Source organism: Montipora foliosa, chromosome 6 (genome assembly GCF_036669935.1).
Source record: "Montipora foliosa isolate CH-2021 chromosome 6, ASM3666993v2, whole genome shotgun sequence".
NCBI lineage: Eukaryota > Metazoa > Cnidaria > Anthozoa > Scleractinia > Acroporidae > Montipora > Montipora foliosa.
Window position 1 is genome coordinate 41,116,627 of NC_090874.1, and position 17,966 is coordinate 41,134,592.

The 17,966-nt window shown below is 38.7% G+C and overlaps 1 protein-coding gene across 4 annotated transcripts in view; it reads left to right on the forward strand.

Annotated features, from left to right (window-relative positions):
- LOC138007370 (tachykinin-like peptides receptor 99D) overlaps positions 1–17,966 on the forward strand; it is a 42,247-nt gene that overhangs the window by 12,318 nt on the left and 11,963 nt on the right. The window contains exon 1 of one of the 4 annotated variants that reach the window (XM_068854225.1): positions 10,835–10,902. The exons of 1 other annotated variant lie outside the window; for it this stretch is intronic. Coding sequence is in view for 1 of the 3 variants with exons in the window: in XM_068854220.1 (XP_068710321.1) it covers positions 12,627–12,695 (69 nt within the window). In the remaining 2 variants the exon portion in view is untranslated. Of the gene's footprint in view, positions 1–10,834; positions 10,903–12,611; positions 12,696–16,412; positions 16,432–17,966 lie in introns of those variants that run through there. 2 more of the 4 variants (XM_068854220.1, XM_068854229.1) reach the window with 2 other exon arrangements.

Here is a 17,966-nt window from a genome sequence, read left to right on the forward strand (position 1 = left end):
AAATGTTTCAACCATACAAATTGTACCGTACTCATGCATTCTGTGAAGGAGTGAAGAGCCGCAAACATCTAAGCCAAACCATGAAATTTATACGCTCCAGTTTCTCTTCGATGAGAATTTAAGTCAGCCCAATACACGAAGCCTATCTTCTTGCAGTTTTCTCAGGGTCTAAAGTGCACTTCCAGAATCTGGAAGTCCGTTGTGATTGGTCTACGTAAATTCCGGCTCGTGGAGGAGCATTCTCGTTCCCAGAGGTGCGATCCTTTTGGCCAGCGCCGCGGATCGAGAGCTCTCGCAAAATAGCTCTGGTTGGTTCTAATTCAGCAGTCCGCGATTCAAGGACTTCCGGTCGTTCTGCGCAGTCTCGACTTTTTTTCAAAATGGCGGAGCAAGCCAAATCGATCTTTTCCAAGAGGCGTTAAATCATGGAATGGAAATTCTAGATTTAACGACGGTGATACTATTGTTATTGCGCATATGATCTGCACATCTCGAGGTACTCGGATTTCCTATAGGTGGTGCTTATTAATACAGGGATATTTTTGCGTGGATCAAAACTATACGGAAAAAAGCAGAACTTAGCAAGTGGGGCAACCATGGGGGTAACCATGCATTTTTCAGAGACAATTAAGCTTCAATTTGGCAAAGAACGCCATACATTGCTTTGTATTCTAAAGCTTTTTACAAATATTGTTGATTAATTATCTTCGAAAAATGCGTGGTTACCCCAAAATTTTCTTGTTGGATTTCAATAATACTTGAAATTTGCTTTTCCCGGATATTCTGGAAACCGCACAAAAAAACCTTTGATTAGTAGGCAACGTCCTTACGCGACCAACCTCGTTCCCAGGCTCTCTCTTTTCCTGCCAGAGCCTGGGAACGAGGTTGTTAAGCAACATCTCATTGAAAGAAAAGAAGTACGAGCGTTTGAAGCTATCTGCGTTAAACGCCATCCGATCGTGGTAATCGTTTCTCGTTGCAACATCACCGAAGATCAGATTCGGCCGAACGATTATCTATAGGTAGTTTCCTTCGAGAAGAAAGGGAAGTTGTTTAAGAAAATGTCTTCAAACAAGTATTGAGTCATTATTTCTGAAGAACAAGCACTGTCTTCTCACTTCAGATTTTGTGATTGACGAGTCGTCCGTTCTAAACAAGAATTTGCCCTTGATAGTTGTGGACAAACTTCACACCATCGAAACTTGCCAAAACAAAATGTGAGGTCTCTCTCTGCTTAGCTTTCCTACCGCTCTTTTTACCGGGCTTCTTTGGAGTGTCGCTCATTAAATTAAAAGTAAATACGATAGTTTTTCTGCGGTTTCTTTTCCGAAAAGTTGATTGAACTCGACATGCACATAAATATTTCCACGCCGTTACTGTAGTTATTTGAATGTTTATTTACCTTAGCAATAAAAAAGGCGGAATCATCTGTCATATCACTTTCACTAATTAGATTAGCAGATTTGTTGATTCTGAACGCGTCGGTTACAGCAATGCGATTAAGGGTGCCATCCCTTCTTTCACTCCTCTTCCCAAGCCTCCCTCGGTCATTTTATTTGTTCGCGTGACAAACCATGACTGCCTCAGAAAAAGCGGGCCGCCCGACTGATTTATGAAAGGACTGCTCGCTAGTGCGACTTAAGTCATAGGGAGCCCACACAAACAGAGTGTCTGTTTGTATGTTCGAAATATAAAGAAATGTATGGGAAATATTGAAGAGTCCTAATATAGTAAACTTCAATATTTCCCATACATTTCTTTATATTTCGAACGTACAAGCAGACACACTGTATTATGTGGGCTCCCTATATGCTTAAGTTTGATAATGCTTTACGCAAGGGCCAGCTGAACAAAGTGGAAGCACCGGATCTTGGGAGATCTAACCAGCAAATAATTTGCACCAATCGTACGTAGCGCGCCTGCTGTGTGATATTTTTTCCATGTTTCCCCATTTCACGTACTCCACGTTAATAAAAAGCGCCAGAAAAGCCGTACAGATCCAACAAAAGTCAGCGAGTTACAGAGAATCGAACTCTGACACCAACGACCATGGCATACAAGCGACACGAGCGTGACAAGCGTGTGACTACGTGTTGACCTTTGTACCACGAAAGTTGATAGGGACTTTGAGCAAATCGCTACGGCTGGCGCTGATACGGCTCCCGGAAGTAAGTTTCCCCCAAAATGAAAAACTGCGCATGTACGTCGGTTGCATCCAGCTATGAGTCGGGATGTTTTGCCGTAGTGGCTACTACGTCTTGTTTATTCCGCTTCTCTGGCCCTTTTCAACGAACATTTCGGCATTTTAAGAATTCCATTGGATATATACTGTATCCTTCAAAGTCAATTTAATTCAAAGATTGTGTCAAGGTTGCCTCTCATAAGCTTGTAAATCCGTATCATGAATTTATGATATTAAAGTTTTGGCAAAGTTGTTGGAATGGCGAAGTGAGTCAAGTGAAATCTTCGTGTTCAGCACGAGATTGTTTTTCTTTGGTTAAGTTTGCTTTGAGGATTTAGAGAAGATGTTTTATATCTGGATAGTATACGATGCTATTTTGCTTCATCGAGTATTGATATATTTGTGTTCTTCACTTGACATTCTTTGAGATATTTCTGTCTGAAATTTTTTATTTCATTCATCAACTTGTTGTTATTGTACAAAGTGCATAGCATTCGCTTTTGCTCCGGAAGTAATTTGTTCGTCATGGTAAGGCGAGCAACGGCCATCGTCCTTTGAGCGAAGCCATTTGGCTGTGAGAACTAAGTAAAGGAGATTTTAAACTCCTTAGCCACAGTTAGCCCATGTTTCTTTGTACTTTGCTTTTCTAAACTTAAAATTTAGCAGACCACCGAGACGTACTCTCCCCAGACCTTTTCAGTCACGGCCCGCAGAAGCACCAGCCGTAGTGATTTGCTTAAACTCCCCAACCCGAGAGACATAAGACGCTCACTGCATGACAAGTGTGTCAAGTGTTGAATCATTAATGGTTTGTTTAATGATTTAGCACAAGAAATATAGTAACACCATCAGAAGAGAAGATTTAGAGTCATCCTGGCCTGGTCAGTCACATCGCTGTCGAAATAATTAAGGTGGATGTCGCTTTGTGAAATTAAAAATAGATTGTCGCTGTCGCAAATTGTCGTTTTTTTCCCGTCAGGTTCTGTCGGCTGTCGGTGTTCTAGAACAAGATTGTCGCTACATTTTTTTTGAATTTTGGAGTGATGTCACTTGTCGCCAAAAGCCGTTGGAACGCCTCAGTAATGGGGTGTCATTTGGGATCAAAAGTACAACATCCACATCGAGGCTAAAAGAAACTTCCTCTCCAGTTGTTAAAGAAACGCATGCGTATTTACGAGCCCTTAAGTAATCTACATAAAAAAGTGCGGATTGCATCTATTTATTCTTCTTCAGTTGAGTGGCTCCTGTACTCCACAAAATGCATGCTCATTCACAAGCCCGAAAACCTAAGATTATTATTTTTTAAAGCTTGAATTCTTTGCATCAAAAAGTTCGGTTCTTGGCATACGAATGACACTGTTTAATATACGACCTGTTTTAAAGTTTAGATCGTCAATCTGGATGGCCACTCTAAAAAAGATCTTAAAAGATCTTAAAAAGGATCTTACATTACTTATCGAATCTTTCTTTAATTTTGGAATATAAATTCCCCGGTATTAAAAAAAAAAAAAGAAATTTAACGAAATTCACAACTTTGAATTCGCTCTCCTTTGGGATATTGTTATCACCATTGAAGTTCAATAAAATTGCCATCACATTCGGCTGGATTTCTGTACTCAGCAATGCGTTCGTGGAGGTGTCGGGCGGTGTACCCAACACCGAATTTGTCTGGAGATTTTTATATTAGAGCTCCTATAAATTATAAATTCATTTTTTTTATCACATGCTTGCTTCCAATAAAACTTTTCTTAATCAAAAAAAAAAAAAAAAAAAAAAAACGTCCCATACACATAAAAAACAATAACTGAAAATAAAATAAAACACGCGGTAAAAGTCTAGTTGTTTTGAATGTGAGGGAGAATGAGTATCTATAAGTTATAAACATTACATGCATTTTGCTTCACTATGGAAAGCTCTAGCTGATACGCGTGTTTTTGATGTAAGGTGGTGTTACGTCATCGCTGCCATGTGGGTGGCAACCTCGTTCCCAGGGTCCTCTCTCTAGCTTCCTTCCTCGAGGGTGGACGAAAACGAAACATCTCTCATTAGCTTCTTTTGTTCGTCCACCAACATTTGTACAACACACAATTGTCCCCTCGGTGTCAAGAGGTTGAAAACCATCTATGCAACCAGTGTTTGTTATCTAGACGAAGAACCAAGGAAATGAAACGAGCCGTTAATTGCTCGATCATCAGCAATGCATTGTTTATCGTTAGGGAGCTTAATTAAGGGAAGATAACTTCCCAAAATGATGACGACAAACAAACTCACGCCCGGCGTTGAGCGTTTTTGTTCACATCTCAGTTGCCGATCTTGTCGCAACAACTACATGAATTGACCAAATTTGAGTATAACAGCTGTAACCCTGCAATGAATGACTCAAGAATGCTGATGTAGTCAGGTGCTAAACCATGTATGGCTTTGAAAGTCATGTTAAGATCTTGTAGTGTACTCTTTCCTTTAGTTGGTAGCCAATGAAATGAGTATAAATCTGGAGTGATGTGGTTGACTCAACCACATCACTCCTAGACCTGTTAGTTAACAGCGGGCTGCTGCATTTTGTACAAGTTGAAACTTATTGATAGATTTGGCTGGTAGACCATACAGCAAACTATTACATTAATCTAATGTTTCCATTATAACTGCCTGGCCCTAGTTGTTCCAAAAGTGGATAACGCTATCTACCGGATAAATCACTATCCAGTGGATAAGTAATAGCGAAACCAAATGCGCTATCCAATGGATAGTGATTCTGATCCGGTGGGTAGCGCTATCCATCGTTTGAACAACTGGGGCCTGTACAATTTTTCGTGCAGTTTCCACAGAATTAAAGGTATTTTCTTATCCTTCTAACGTTGCGAATATAGTAAAAGGCGGTTTCGCAAATGTTGTTAATATGTGCACTAGAATCATTTTTTATCAAATAAGACTCCTAAATGCCTTGCTGTCGCGACCGACCTTACAGTGCTATCTCCAACAGACAATCGATCAATACGAACTTTGCTTATCTGCTGCTTAGTACCAATGATTAAAATTTCCGCTCTACTATCATTATTAAGTTTCATCTTATCTTTAATCATCCATGCACGAAAAGCATTTATGCAAGATGCTATGGTTGTAATAGATTGATCCTCACTGACGCTGCACCCTGGTCCAAACGACAAGTACAACTGGGTGTTGTCTGCAAACGCATGTACAGAAGGAAGGTTGAGGTCCTTGACGATGTTGAAAAATTAGCTCGACTAGAGAGTGAATAACATGAGCCCGCCAAGACATGAGCCTTGTGGCAGTCCGCATGGCAAATTAAATTCCTTAAAAATGCCACCTTCCAAAGTCACTCGCTAAAGACGTCCCGACACTAGATAAGATGTAAACCACTCATGCAATTACTTTCCTAGTTATACCAAATGATGTTTTGAGTCTGCTCAGTAAGACACTGTGGTCTACCGTGTCGAAGGCAGCACTTAGATCTAAGAGAGTCAATAGTGTCAAATGTTGACGATCCATGCTCAAAAGGATGTCGTTTTGAATTTCAAGTAGTGCTGTTTGTGTACTGTAACGATTGCTGTAAGCTCACTGTAACTCGGAAGCAAGTCATTGGCAATAAGATATATATAAGATCCAGTAGTAACCCGGCAACTCGCTCAGTTAGTCTTGATATGAACTTAAGATTACTGATTGAGTCGCATTTTCTTTTATTAGTAATATGGCTTGATAAGTGCTTCTTTCCAGTATTTAGGAAAGTGACCATGAACTAAAGGTGAGTTAATAATCCTTGTAATAACAGGTAACAGCACATCCAAAGATTCATTTACCAACGAAGTAGGCATTGGCACCAGCGCACAGAGTTTCTTGGCTGAAAACGTCACAAGAGTGTATACTTTAATGAACGAAATGATGTATGAAATGAATCATATACTGTACTGCGGATATGAAATCAAGTAAAGCTATGATCCTCGCAGTTATTGACCGAATGCAAAAATGACCGCCAACAAATTATTCTTTTGTCTTTGTGTTAATTAGCCTAACTAGCCTCGTTCACACGCGTAAAATTCGAGGACCCACCCTCAGTGCGGATTTGATTTATACACATAAACACTTGACCAGCTGCAACCAAGGTACTTTCTCGAGGCAGGAAGATAGAGGACCCTGGGACGACGTTGTTTTTTTTTTTATGGTGCTAAATGACCACTCCAATGTTGCCGTGGAGGCTAACGTGCTGAGTGGTATGGTCTGCACTGCTGCCACGTGGGGTTAAGATCTTCTTGTGTGCATCTCGCCACGGAAGCTTTCGGTTTTTCTCCACAAGCAAACGCTAACCTTGCTTTTCACCTTAGAATCTCGCTGTTAAAAGCCCCTCTGTCTCCTAATTCTTTAAAGAAGGCGCCGTATATAATTATAAATCTTCTTCCGGACTGCTCTGCTGATAGATCCCAGGTGAGTTAATATGACGTATGGGCCTAGGAACAGGTCATTGTGCTTCTGAGAGCTCTGGAATGAGGTGATCAACGATGGGCAGGTAGAAGGCTCTGTATCAAATTGTTTTGGTATTATTATAGTTACATTGCCCCGATTTTGCTAGACTGCGCACACTCTGGATATTCTTGGCTCCCTCATCGTTTTAAAGAGCTCTTGTTAAACCATTGGGTTTTCGCGCTCCTCCTGTAATAATGCGCTAATCACTATTCTTGATTTCGTGGCTCCTTTGACAAGGCAAATAGATTGATCTTGGAGCATAATTATTCTATAGTTCGACTGTGTGTGAAAGGACTACACTACAAAGCATTGCTATTATCTTGTGCATGGATGTCTAATGCCTGAACCACCATGGGAAACAATGTTCGGAAAGTATACAGCGATTAAGTTCTGCTTCAAGCGGTAAAGAAATCACGGAAATTCCTGGTAGCCCTATTTTGTGCATCCACGATCTGTGCAATGCAGATTATGTTGGGTTCAAAAATTCGGCGGTCGTTGAATCTTACGGTGTAGGGTCAGTTCAAAGTTCTGAGAATTCGATTCTCTTGTTTTTCGAGATTCCCTATTATTGAGAAACCCACGCTTAATTTGAATCCTGAAACAGATCCTATTTGTGCTTTTCTAGGCACAAAACCCCACGTACTTGTCTAAGTCAACAATTAATTCGGCGCATTTCTTTTGCATATTTTCCGGTGCTTATTGTTCTTCTAGTATCCATAGTTTTGTTTTACTGACATTTTTGAGTTGATGGAATGTTAGGATATCGACGAAAAGTTGTCGTTTTTCGTGTTTTGTAGTCAACTAGGTTTTCTTTTTTCAAAATACTGGGGGATATTTTATCACAAATTTCAGCCCCCCATAGTGAAATATTCAAGTTCTAAGTCACTTCCTCTACGTATTAGGTTTTTTTTCCGGTATAAAACAAATATCTTACAAACAGCGGACAATGTTTCAAGTTTGACTATATAAATAGAAAAAAAATTATTTGTTGATGAATTACTTATTGAAAATTCAAATAAGCAAAATCTCGGCCTGTATAATTGACTTCGGTTACTTGTACGGGCCTCGAATATCCTTCTTTGCTTCAATCAATAATTTATTGCAACTCAGTTTAAAACTCAGTTTCCAAGGATATCCTTGGCAAAGCATTAGTTAGTGACTTATATTTTACAAAAAATGGCCTATTGGTCAAGTTCGTTTAATTCTAAAATTCAGTTTCTATTTCGGTCTCCCAAAATTTATATCCCTACGAACTCACGCAATGAGGTCATCATGATTGTTCGTGCGAATTTGTTGTCTCACAGTGGATTGAGTTGGTGGAGGCAATTCTATCACGTTTTAGATAACCAGTGCAAATATTTTCAAGCGGTCAGAGAGTGCAGGCGGAAATGAATCAATCATCTTCACATGTAAACAGTCTTTAAGGTATATGGGAGAAAGACACCAAAATGAATAAGTAAAGTATGTTTTGACGGAGATTTTTTTGCCACTGAGCCAAAGGTAATTACAAATACTCTTTTGCGTCAAACCAAAACTAAAAACGTGACTGTCATGTGTTCTTTGGTAAGTTAAGCCCGCCCACTCCAGCAATTTTTTTCGGTGCCGAAAACTCATTTGTTTGTTGGGCAAAAATGACTTGGATGAGCGGAGGCACGCACAAGAGCTAACCGAAAAAGAAGGAGCTCGAGCCCTTTTAAATTAAATACGCCGTCGTCTTGGTCGTGACGAGAGGGTCTTGGATTCTACCACTGTACAGTATTTGCCACGCCGTCCACTCCAACAAACTTTCGCTCGAGTAAATTTTTATTTGTATCATAAGATTTTGTTTCCTAAAAAAGATCGTATCAAACTTGCTTTGAAAAGGCTTTTTATGTAAATGCTTTAAATTTAAAGCGTTTATCGCGGTGTTTACTCCTGTGGCACTGCTCATTTCTGAACTTTTATCCCTTATTGATGACGCAGTAGTCGAAGCTCTACTAAGCTGTAACCCATTTTAAGCGTTCATCCTGTGTTAGCAGCTGACTTTCCTTTGTCTTCAAGATTTCTTCGCTTAAGTCACGAAACAAACTTAAAATACACTCAAAGAAAGCCAAACCTCAACATTTAAAACGAAAAACTCATTACAATCAGTTCTAAGTCATCGTCTTCCAATTTTTGTCCTGATTTAATCAAGAGTGTTCCCTCTTACCCATGAATTCTCTGTTAACCTTCAAGAGACTTAACTTGCAACTACTTTACCATTCTGGTCTTAATTTTCTTTTAATTTGATGATCGAACTCAGCGGGGATCTTTTGGCAAGTGTTAAGCCTCTTGACTAAGAGGTTTCCTCAGTTTCCTTGCCATCCAAAACTGAATTATTGAAATTCTCAACTTTGTCCCACAAACTTTAACTGCTATTCCAAAATTGTAATGTATAAAATAGTGGTGTTGATAAAAAAGATCATTTATTCGTTAATTCAGACTCCATCATTCTCAAGACGAACACAATTGCTCCAGAAAGGAAGCTCCAAAGGATTTTTCACAGGTAACGCTGAGTTTCCAAGCCGGGAAAAGGATTAAACTGTTATTGTCGGTCCTTTCAGTAGGAAAACGTTTTGATATTTGTCTAATTCTATTTTCAGGCTTTTTTAAAGGTATCCGCGAGTGTTATGGGCTACCGTCCCAACCGTTTACATGGCAACAGTTAATTCAGTTTTTTGAAAATAACTTAAAAATTAACTGGGTTTGCTAGTAAGTTTTTCAAATTTTGAAAACCCCATCAAATCCTTTTACCTAATACATTATAAGTATGAGAGAAATTTATCCAGGAGAACTTGAATTATTTATGACAACGCTTTTGGAAGATGAAAAAGGAAATAATCCACTTTGTCACTGAGTTATATTTTTAAAAACTCTCTTTTGAAATGCGGTGAAACAAATCTAACTTGTATCACTGCCACAAAATCAGGGTAGCCGCCGAGCTAAATTTCCGGATAATAGGGAATTTAAGAACTACGACGGCGACGGTGGACGAAAACGTCACCTCAAAATATAACTTGGCTCTATCATAAGTCTTTCCTGATTATTCAGTCTCGTCCACGTCCTACAATGTGGGCGTATCCTAAAAAAGTAGTATCCTAAAAATATATTGGTACGAGCGGTTTCAGAGTTAAAATAGAGAATGAAGGATTCTCTGTTTCATGCTGACGTTGTCGTCAAAACCTCAAATATGGTGATTTCACGTCGTCGTTATGCAGAGGATCGTTAATGATACTTGCTTAAATCCGTGCTGCACGTGCAGCACGATTATTCATGCTCTTTTAACCAATGATATCATTGTTTTGTGGCGGTGTCGTAGTCGTAGCCGTCGCCGTTTTCTTAACTTCCCTATTGCTCGACAAATGAACGAAATTTGCTACAGGTTTTCATGACTTTACAGTCACATTTTTATTTCCGTTCATCATTTTCATTCATCAGCTGATGCGAACAGCTTAAGTATAGCGTTTGTATAGCTTCCACTTCCGCCCGCACTCGGAGCTCAAACTGCTCAAAATCCTTTCGAGCTTCACACAGTAATTGAATGATTATTTAATTATCTCACATTACGACATTTTTTGTTCTTTCTAAAACAAATTTTTCTTTTTATTTCTTTTTTAACGAGTGTGTATCTCCGCTTGACTTTCCCTTTTCTTGGAGTCAATTCAAAGACATTTCCATGGCGGTCAGCTTTCCCGACAACTCAGTTGTTTTGGTCTTTTATTGCCGTCTTCATCAATCACTTTTGTCGCATAAAAGGCAATCACTAAATAATAAATCACACTCTTGGATGTAAATGAAGTCATATTGATTTTCCTGGAAGTCATAAACGAAATATGGACCATGTAAATCCCACTTTATTTGCTGTTGATGAATGCAATACTAATTGTACCATTATGTTATTTTACTGAGTCCCTTTCGTCGCTCTTTTGTTTCAGTCAAGAGATGTTTTCAATTTGTATTTGATCTACATTGTCGTGGTTTCAAATGTGTTTTACAGTGTTATTTACACTTGAATTAAGGCCCAACTTCTCCTAGCCATCAGGGTCGCGAGTATCCCAATGTCGCTGGTGTTTTCTGACTGATTGTGGCCAAAGCTAAGTGTTCGGATCACGGATTCATATCATTCTTGTTATTCGTAGGGCTGCCATAGTCATTTCGGGACAATTGCATTCAAAGCACATCAGTGATAGTTCCGTAATCTCTCAATTCAAAGGAATATTCGTGAGGTAATGTACTGTTTTCTTCACTTCTTTCATTGGGAATTCATAATGCAATTGCTAATAACTGAAAAGATTTTAGATAGAATCGCAATGTTATCAGTACATTTATTGTCTTGCAGACAGCCTTTTTACTTCAGTTTCCTATTAATACGATAAAGTGTCAATTTAAAAAAACTTACTTTTGTTACTACACCCATGTTCGTAGCTTCTATCCTTTCGTAGTGCCATTCACCGCACTGCTATTATCACGGTAAGATCTAATAACAAGTTAAACTTTTACAGATTTATAAAATCTGGATTGATGGATTGCCTTTTTCTTAAATGAAGACCCCCTATCAGTTGGACCAAAAGTGTATACTAGCACATCTAAAGTTATAAATGAAACATTTTCTCTTTAATCTTTAATCTTTAAGAGAGGTGCTCTTATCGGACAAATGCTTTACGCTAGCATCCTGGTTTTAGGAAACCGGCCGTTTTCGAGTTCAGAAATTACTTTCTTATGACTGTAATAGAAAACACAAGATCACATTTCTTTTTCAATTAACGAGGCGGTGACAACGTACAAACCTGTGACAACGGATTCTCCTTACTGTCTGAATTGATCTACCCTGGTCCCAGAGGTATCGGAGGCAACTTTGCTTTTGTTTTTCACCATCCACTGCCAGCGTATGAGGAATCAAGGATATCGCTGAGGTGTGGTCAGTTATATGTTTGAGCTTTTTAATCAGACGCCGAAAGCAAGACGCAATTCCCTTGGCTCAGTATCGTTATGAAACAACACCTTTTCCTCAGTGATAGACAACCTTGCATAAGCCATTTTGCTGTTTTAAGGATTTCAAGCCTTGAAAAATAGCTGAGCTATGTATCTTTCGTTGTTTTCCTCAATCGATAATTTTTTATGCGCGTAAGGTGTTTATGAACCAAACCAATTAGACCTGCCCACATTATGGGCATCCTATCGTTGATCATCTTTGACTGCATTTAGCCTTCAGTACTTTAAATGTCCGTGCATTGTCAGTCACGTTTAATTTTAAATTGCAAAATCGAGATGTTTTCCCATAACTGAAATGAAGGCATAAATAGATCATTTTTCTGACACATGAAACTGACCTTGACATGCAGTCTAGGGCTATACAAGTTATTCAATTGAAATGTTCACAACTGAGTTTCTCGACGGGCCCTTTGTTTTCTTTTTTTGTTATATAATAACCCGAGACATTGAGTTAAAAGAATTATAGAAGTACTCAGGAACCCATTGCTTATGACAGAGTTTTCATGTAAATGAGAGATAAGAAATTGCTTTTGCCCTTTCCGCCGGCTTCAGTCTGAATTACCTTCAAATGATAAGATAAACTGTTGCGCTAAATTCAAATTCATTTTAAAGGAACTTCTCAAGTTCAAGTTAACGCATTGGTTCTTTAAACTTAACGATTCGGATATACGGCCGCTAAAAAAAAAAGAAAAAACTGGCTGTTGACTTGAACGGATACTTTTCTTCTAATGCGCATGTCCCATAACGTTTCCACCCTCCAGCTACTTAGGGAAGCGGTACACAAAAGAAATGCTACCTTCCTAATCTTTCTTTGATATTAAAAAAAAGAAAAGAAATGAAGACTTCAAATCAAATTCTAAAAGAGCATATATCATCCAGAAAATAACTACTTTTGGATTCATGTAACCTTATAGCACATCGGCGAACTTCCTTTGAATAATATTAAAATTAAGGCTGCATGCATGGATCCAGACGTATAGATGTTGTGAAGACGTTGACCGATTCGGTGGAGCCTTCGTTTTGTGAGGTGAGGGACAGATGGCAATTACACGAATTATGAGATATAGTTGAATTTTAATTGGCTAGGTCTCATGACCTTAAGACAAATGAATGTTTTTATTCGCTTTAATTCTGTATTTTTCATTATTTCCTCGGGTACATTAACTAGCCATAGCTTGCCTTAGTTTTCCACCCTAGTCTACTTAACGGGCAATTACGAACTCTTTGCCTTGTTGCTCTTTCATTGGACCCGTTGTACGTGAAAATCGCGAGATTGAAGATAATTTCACTGTACGCATGTACCTTTTAAAATCATCTACTAACTTGAGGTTGTTGGAAAGCAAAAATAACTTATTTATTGGTTGAAGTCTTGAGCTTTCAATATGGTGCGTGTTAGAATAAAAAAAGTTAAGCTGATCTGGCTGTGAGCTGGCTATTTTAGAATTTCAAGTTTCAAGTTGTGTTTTTTCTTGTGCTACGTGACGGTTACGTTACATCCTCAACTCCCCAGCCAGCTCGAGCGCTCACTGAAAAAGAAACATTAATAATTTGGATAGCTAACTTCCTGCACTTGAATTCATCGCAGGATGATCAACAGTCATTCACCCCCGCTTCGTGATCACCTGGCTGTCTAGACTGTCTTTTTCGACTCAGTCAACCTTCTGTGATAAGTCTTCTCAGAAGCCCCTCGTTTCTGTTGTCTTTTGTTCCAATCGAGCTATTGTAGTTCTCTTACTTGCATGGCCGAACTGGGGGGGGGGGGGGGGGGGGGGAATGTTTTTCTTCTTGGCGGAATTTGATTTTGAAACTAAAATGAAATAGCTTACAGCTGTTAGTCCATTAGATAACCACAATATTATTGTGTTCTTTTAGGATAAATTGTTATGCAGAATTTTCTTATGGTTTATATTTGAATTTCAAAAAAATTGTAATGCAAATCATTTAACTCTCTGAAGAAGTCAGGCCGTGCCTGACGAAATATTGGTAAAACAAAAAAATATATATATCCTCACAGCCGTACAACCAGCCTTGCATTATCAATTATTTTGATTTTATGCAGAATTAAGCCGCTAGAACTCATCATTAATTTTCGTAAATTTGACGTTGAAACTAAGAGATTTAGCGCGCTTTCCGGAACAAAGATATAAAAAAGCGATTTCTTTAAGTCAACTTTAGGAAGAATACAAAATGAAACTTGCCTGTAGTGTGATAGCAGCTGCTTCAGGCACATTATCGGAAAATAAGAAGTTTAAATAAGAAGTTCATAAAAATAGGTATAGAAATTAGGGCCTCGGTCAAAATTCAATTTTTGGTGGCTTTGGCGCTTTGTTTGTATTACTTTTAGCCTAGGGTTAGGGTTAGGGTTAAGGGTTTCCGAAAGTTTTAAGGCTACGTTTTTCAAGAGTTTAGTTGCAATTAGTTTTGTGTTATTTTTGTTTCGGATTTTTAATTTTGCGTCACCTAATAGCCAGTGTTCTCACGTGTTTTTGTACACCTTTCTAACCTTAACCGCGTAAGTATTTGATCGATCAGGATCGAAGAGAGATCGTTGTTTCAAGTTACGTGTGACTGTTATGGCCTTAAAGCCGGAATTTCAATGGTTCTCAGAGTGCAAAAATAACTAAGAAAGGGGAGCAGAGATGGCGCAGTGGTGACAGAACTCGCCTCCCACCAATGTGGCCCGGGTTCGGTTCCCAGAAGCGGCGCCATATGTGGGTTGAGTTTGTTGGTTCTCTACTCTGCACCGAGAGGTTTTCTCCTGATACTCTGGTTTTGCCCTCTCAGCAAACACCAATATGATTGATATGTATTAACTTCATTTGATTTCGTTTGTTCACGATCCCACGAGCAATTCAGCTCTAAATATTATCGTGTGAAAATAAAGTTCTATTATTATTCTATTATTACAATAACATTTCGCAATCTTCCTCTTGCCGATTGAAGCAATTTCTCCAAGTTCTCTTTAGTATTAAATGGATAGGATTTGCAAATAAACGGAGCGAATAGATAGGCTGGGTTTTTACTGGAAAGCAGATGTCAATCCTCGAGCCAAGTACAGTCGAGAATTACCTTACAGCTTACTTAAGGCTCTATCTGTCAAATCTGATTGGTCATCATGTTACAAGTATATTTCAATAACAATCGTTTGTATTCATTGTATTCCGGTATTACCTTTATATCCTTAGCTTATTGCAAAAACAGCTGTCAGGAGATTAAATACCCCATTGCTTTTTTATTTCATCTCAACTCTGTGTGAAATTTTAGGTAATACTAGGATTCGTTTTCAATCTTCCTTGGGCTGATATTCTCTGACTTTTAACAATGTTCTCAATTATTTGAACACACACATGAACCTGCCGAGTTATATAATTCGATGCCTTGAACACCATTTACAAAAGCAGATGTAGAAAGGAAATGATGAAGGAAAATAAATGGCTTAACTGAAATGTAAATGACATCCGTGGAAAGGGTGAGTTTGGTTTGTGAAAAATGGGTCACTTAGTATCTTTTTTAATTATCTCCTGGTCGTTCGAATTCTCTTATTTAAGAAAAAAGTGATTCCGTTCCGGTTTAATTAAAGAGCTGATTGTCTTTGATTGGACTCAACTGGCACCTTTCACTAAACCGAGGTGAGCCGACTGCTTCTGATCTTTTTACCCCCAAAGATGCAAGTGACGACAAGAGAGGACAGATATCTTTTATCCTCTCTTGGTGATGAAGTAAATTCGTCGTTTCAAAGGTTATAGCCTTGGCCTAGATCAAGGAGTCTCTGTCATGAATAGTGCTCAGATCATCTTTAGGAGAGTCAGGGATCTTAGCTTTTCTTATTTGTACAAAGGAGATTTTTCATTTAATGTAAATTTGCTTAGATCAAAATGGCTTTTCAAAATTGAAAATTCATGTTTTACCGTGAAAACGGATGACGGGATGGTTTGAAGAAAAATGGCTTAAAAATCATTTTTCCTCAAATCATCCCGTCCTTTTACACTGAGATTCCCAATCAGAAGTGACTGCGGATTTCTGTGGTTACAAATATTAATTTGTTTAGGTGATTGATATGTTTAAATGTGACAATTTTATGTCCGTATGTCTTTGTTAACTGTGATGCATTTTGAGATCTAGAAGATGAAAAAAGGTAGTTTTTTTAGTTAGCTTCCTTTATAAGCCTAAGGTTACACAATTGGCCTTAAAAAGAACTCGGTATCTTAATTAGAGCCCTGTCCCATATTTTGACTTTCAGAGAATTCAGATTGCACAGCATTAAAAGCTTTTCAAACGATATTTGAGTCAAAATTAATTTTCGATCATAGAACGGCTGCTTGTAGAACTTTTATGTGTCCTTCGTTCCTTAATTTTAAAGTTAACGATGTAGGTTCGTTTTGGAGAGGAAGTGCAGTGGAACGTCGTTTTGGCCAATCTAGACTACATTAATGTCTTCAGTAGTAAAACGAGCGAAATTGTTGAAAAAAGCAATAAAGGCAAGTTGAACACACCATAACACCAACCCGGTGTGGCCAACACATCAAGCATGCGCACAACTACTTCACTTGGTTAATTGGCAGCCATAGACAGCTGTTTCGGCCTTGTTGTTGAGCGCATCTTCATTAAAATATATGAAAGCAACGCCGATTCATCAAAACTCCGATAAAATTTCTCAAACTTCGTCAAATGAAGGACTTCATATGTCACGTTACCCACAGCTCTATATACGTTAGAAGCCAGTGACTTGGAATTGACACCGCGGTGTATTTGCTGCTGGGCGAGTAAGTGGAAATTGTTATGAGTGCAGCTGGTTTTCTTACTTTTTATTCCTCATTTAAACTTTCAGTTATTTTTTCTTCCGCAATGCCTGCTGTATTGTTCCCAACCTGAACTGTTCAAAATCCATTCAGCAGACCGAGACCAGATTTTACTATGATGTTACCTTATAGGAGGCGAAACAGTTTGCACTATGATTTTACTAATGTGGTGTTGCGAATGTTTAGTAAATATAAGGAAAAATGCCCGCGAGTTACTCGAATGTTTCTCTAAAACGCAGCGAGCGCCTCTCTCGCTGGCCGGTAAAACCATAGTTAATCTAGGGACTGGTTATGAAACCCTGGGAATTTCAAAAGAAGGAACAATGCAGTCGCAATTAGATGTTGAACCGACCGTGACTCTGCACAATTTTTTGTTTTTGGTTCGCAAGTTCATTACTGGGTTGCCGTATGGCAATCCCAGTCGAAAAATGGGTAGATTTCCGTTTTCTTTTTTTAGTTTTTTTTTCCTTGTCGGTAGAAGTCTTGCCTGTCACTCCCCTGGTAAGTGGTGTCTTTATGCATAGAGCCTTCTGAGCGTATTTTCTTAGGATCGAGAGGGTAGTGGAACTGCGTAGATTTCTCTGGTGGACACAGTAGAATCATTAACCTATTGTAGCCTGCAATGACGTCGAAAGCGGCGGGTCTAATTTGCAGGTCGCAGGTTGCAGGTCGCGGGTTGCAGGTCATTGTTTCACCAATACAGAAAGTATCCTAAACATTCTTAAAAGCTAACCCTTAGGCATAATTAGGCCTAAACGAAAGTGTTTAGGCCTAAGGTTAGCTTTTATGAATATTTAGGATACTTTCTGTAATAGTGAAACAATGACCTGCAAACCGCGACCTGCAAAATTAGACCCGCCGCGTCGAAAGTTATGTAACGCGAATGGCGTTTTAGTGGATCCTTAAACAAAATATACCCTTATGGAGCTCAATAATGGAAAGTCAGTTGGATAAACTCGGCAGGCGGTGAAAACCAACACCTGGAATCTCAAAAGCGACGAGTAATGGACGTCGACAACAATCTGTCGCCCGTCGAGCAGAAATCAAAGTGAGCTGCATTTCTAAAATAATATTTACCAAGTGTGCTGTTATGTAGAACACTGAAACCAAATGGAAAATTCTCTGGTAACTTATGGGTTCAAGACAGAGCACGAATCGAACACCTTAAGTGGATCTGTGATCAATTCTGCACAGTCTTCAGGTAAAAAAAAAAATTGGAAATGTGACAGCCAAGAATTATTTGAAAGAAAGCTTGTCGTCTATTTTGTGCTTCATTATTCAAGGAAAAGGTTCTTCATGGAAACGGCTTGATCCTGAAATTTTAGTTTGTTGTAATATTGCGCATATTTGACACGATTGAGTTTTTTCTCTTCACGCACGTAATGAAATAGGAAGAGCATTTGCCTCTAATAGCAAATATGTTGTTTGTTTCAAAAAATTGTTCGCTGGAAAAGGTGGCCTTTATGAATTCATCATGTTTTATGATATGTGTGCTGGAT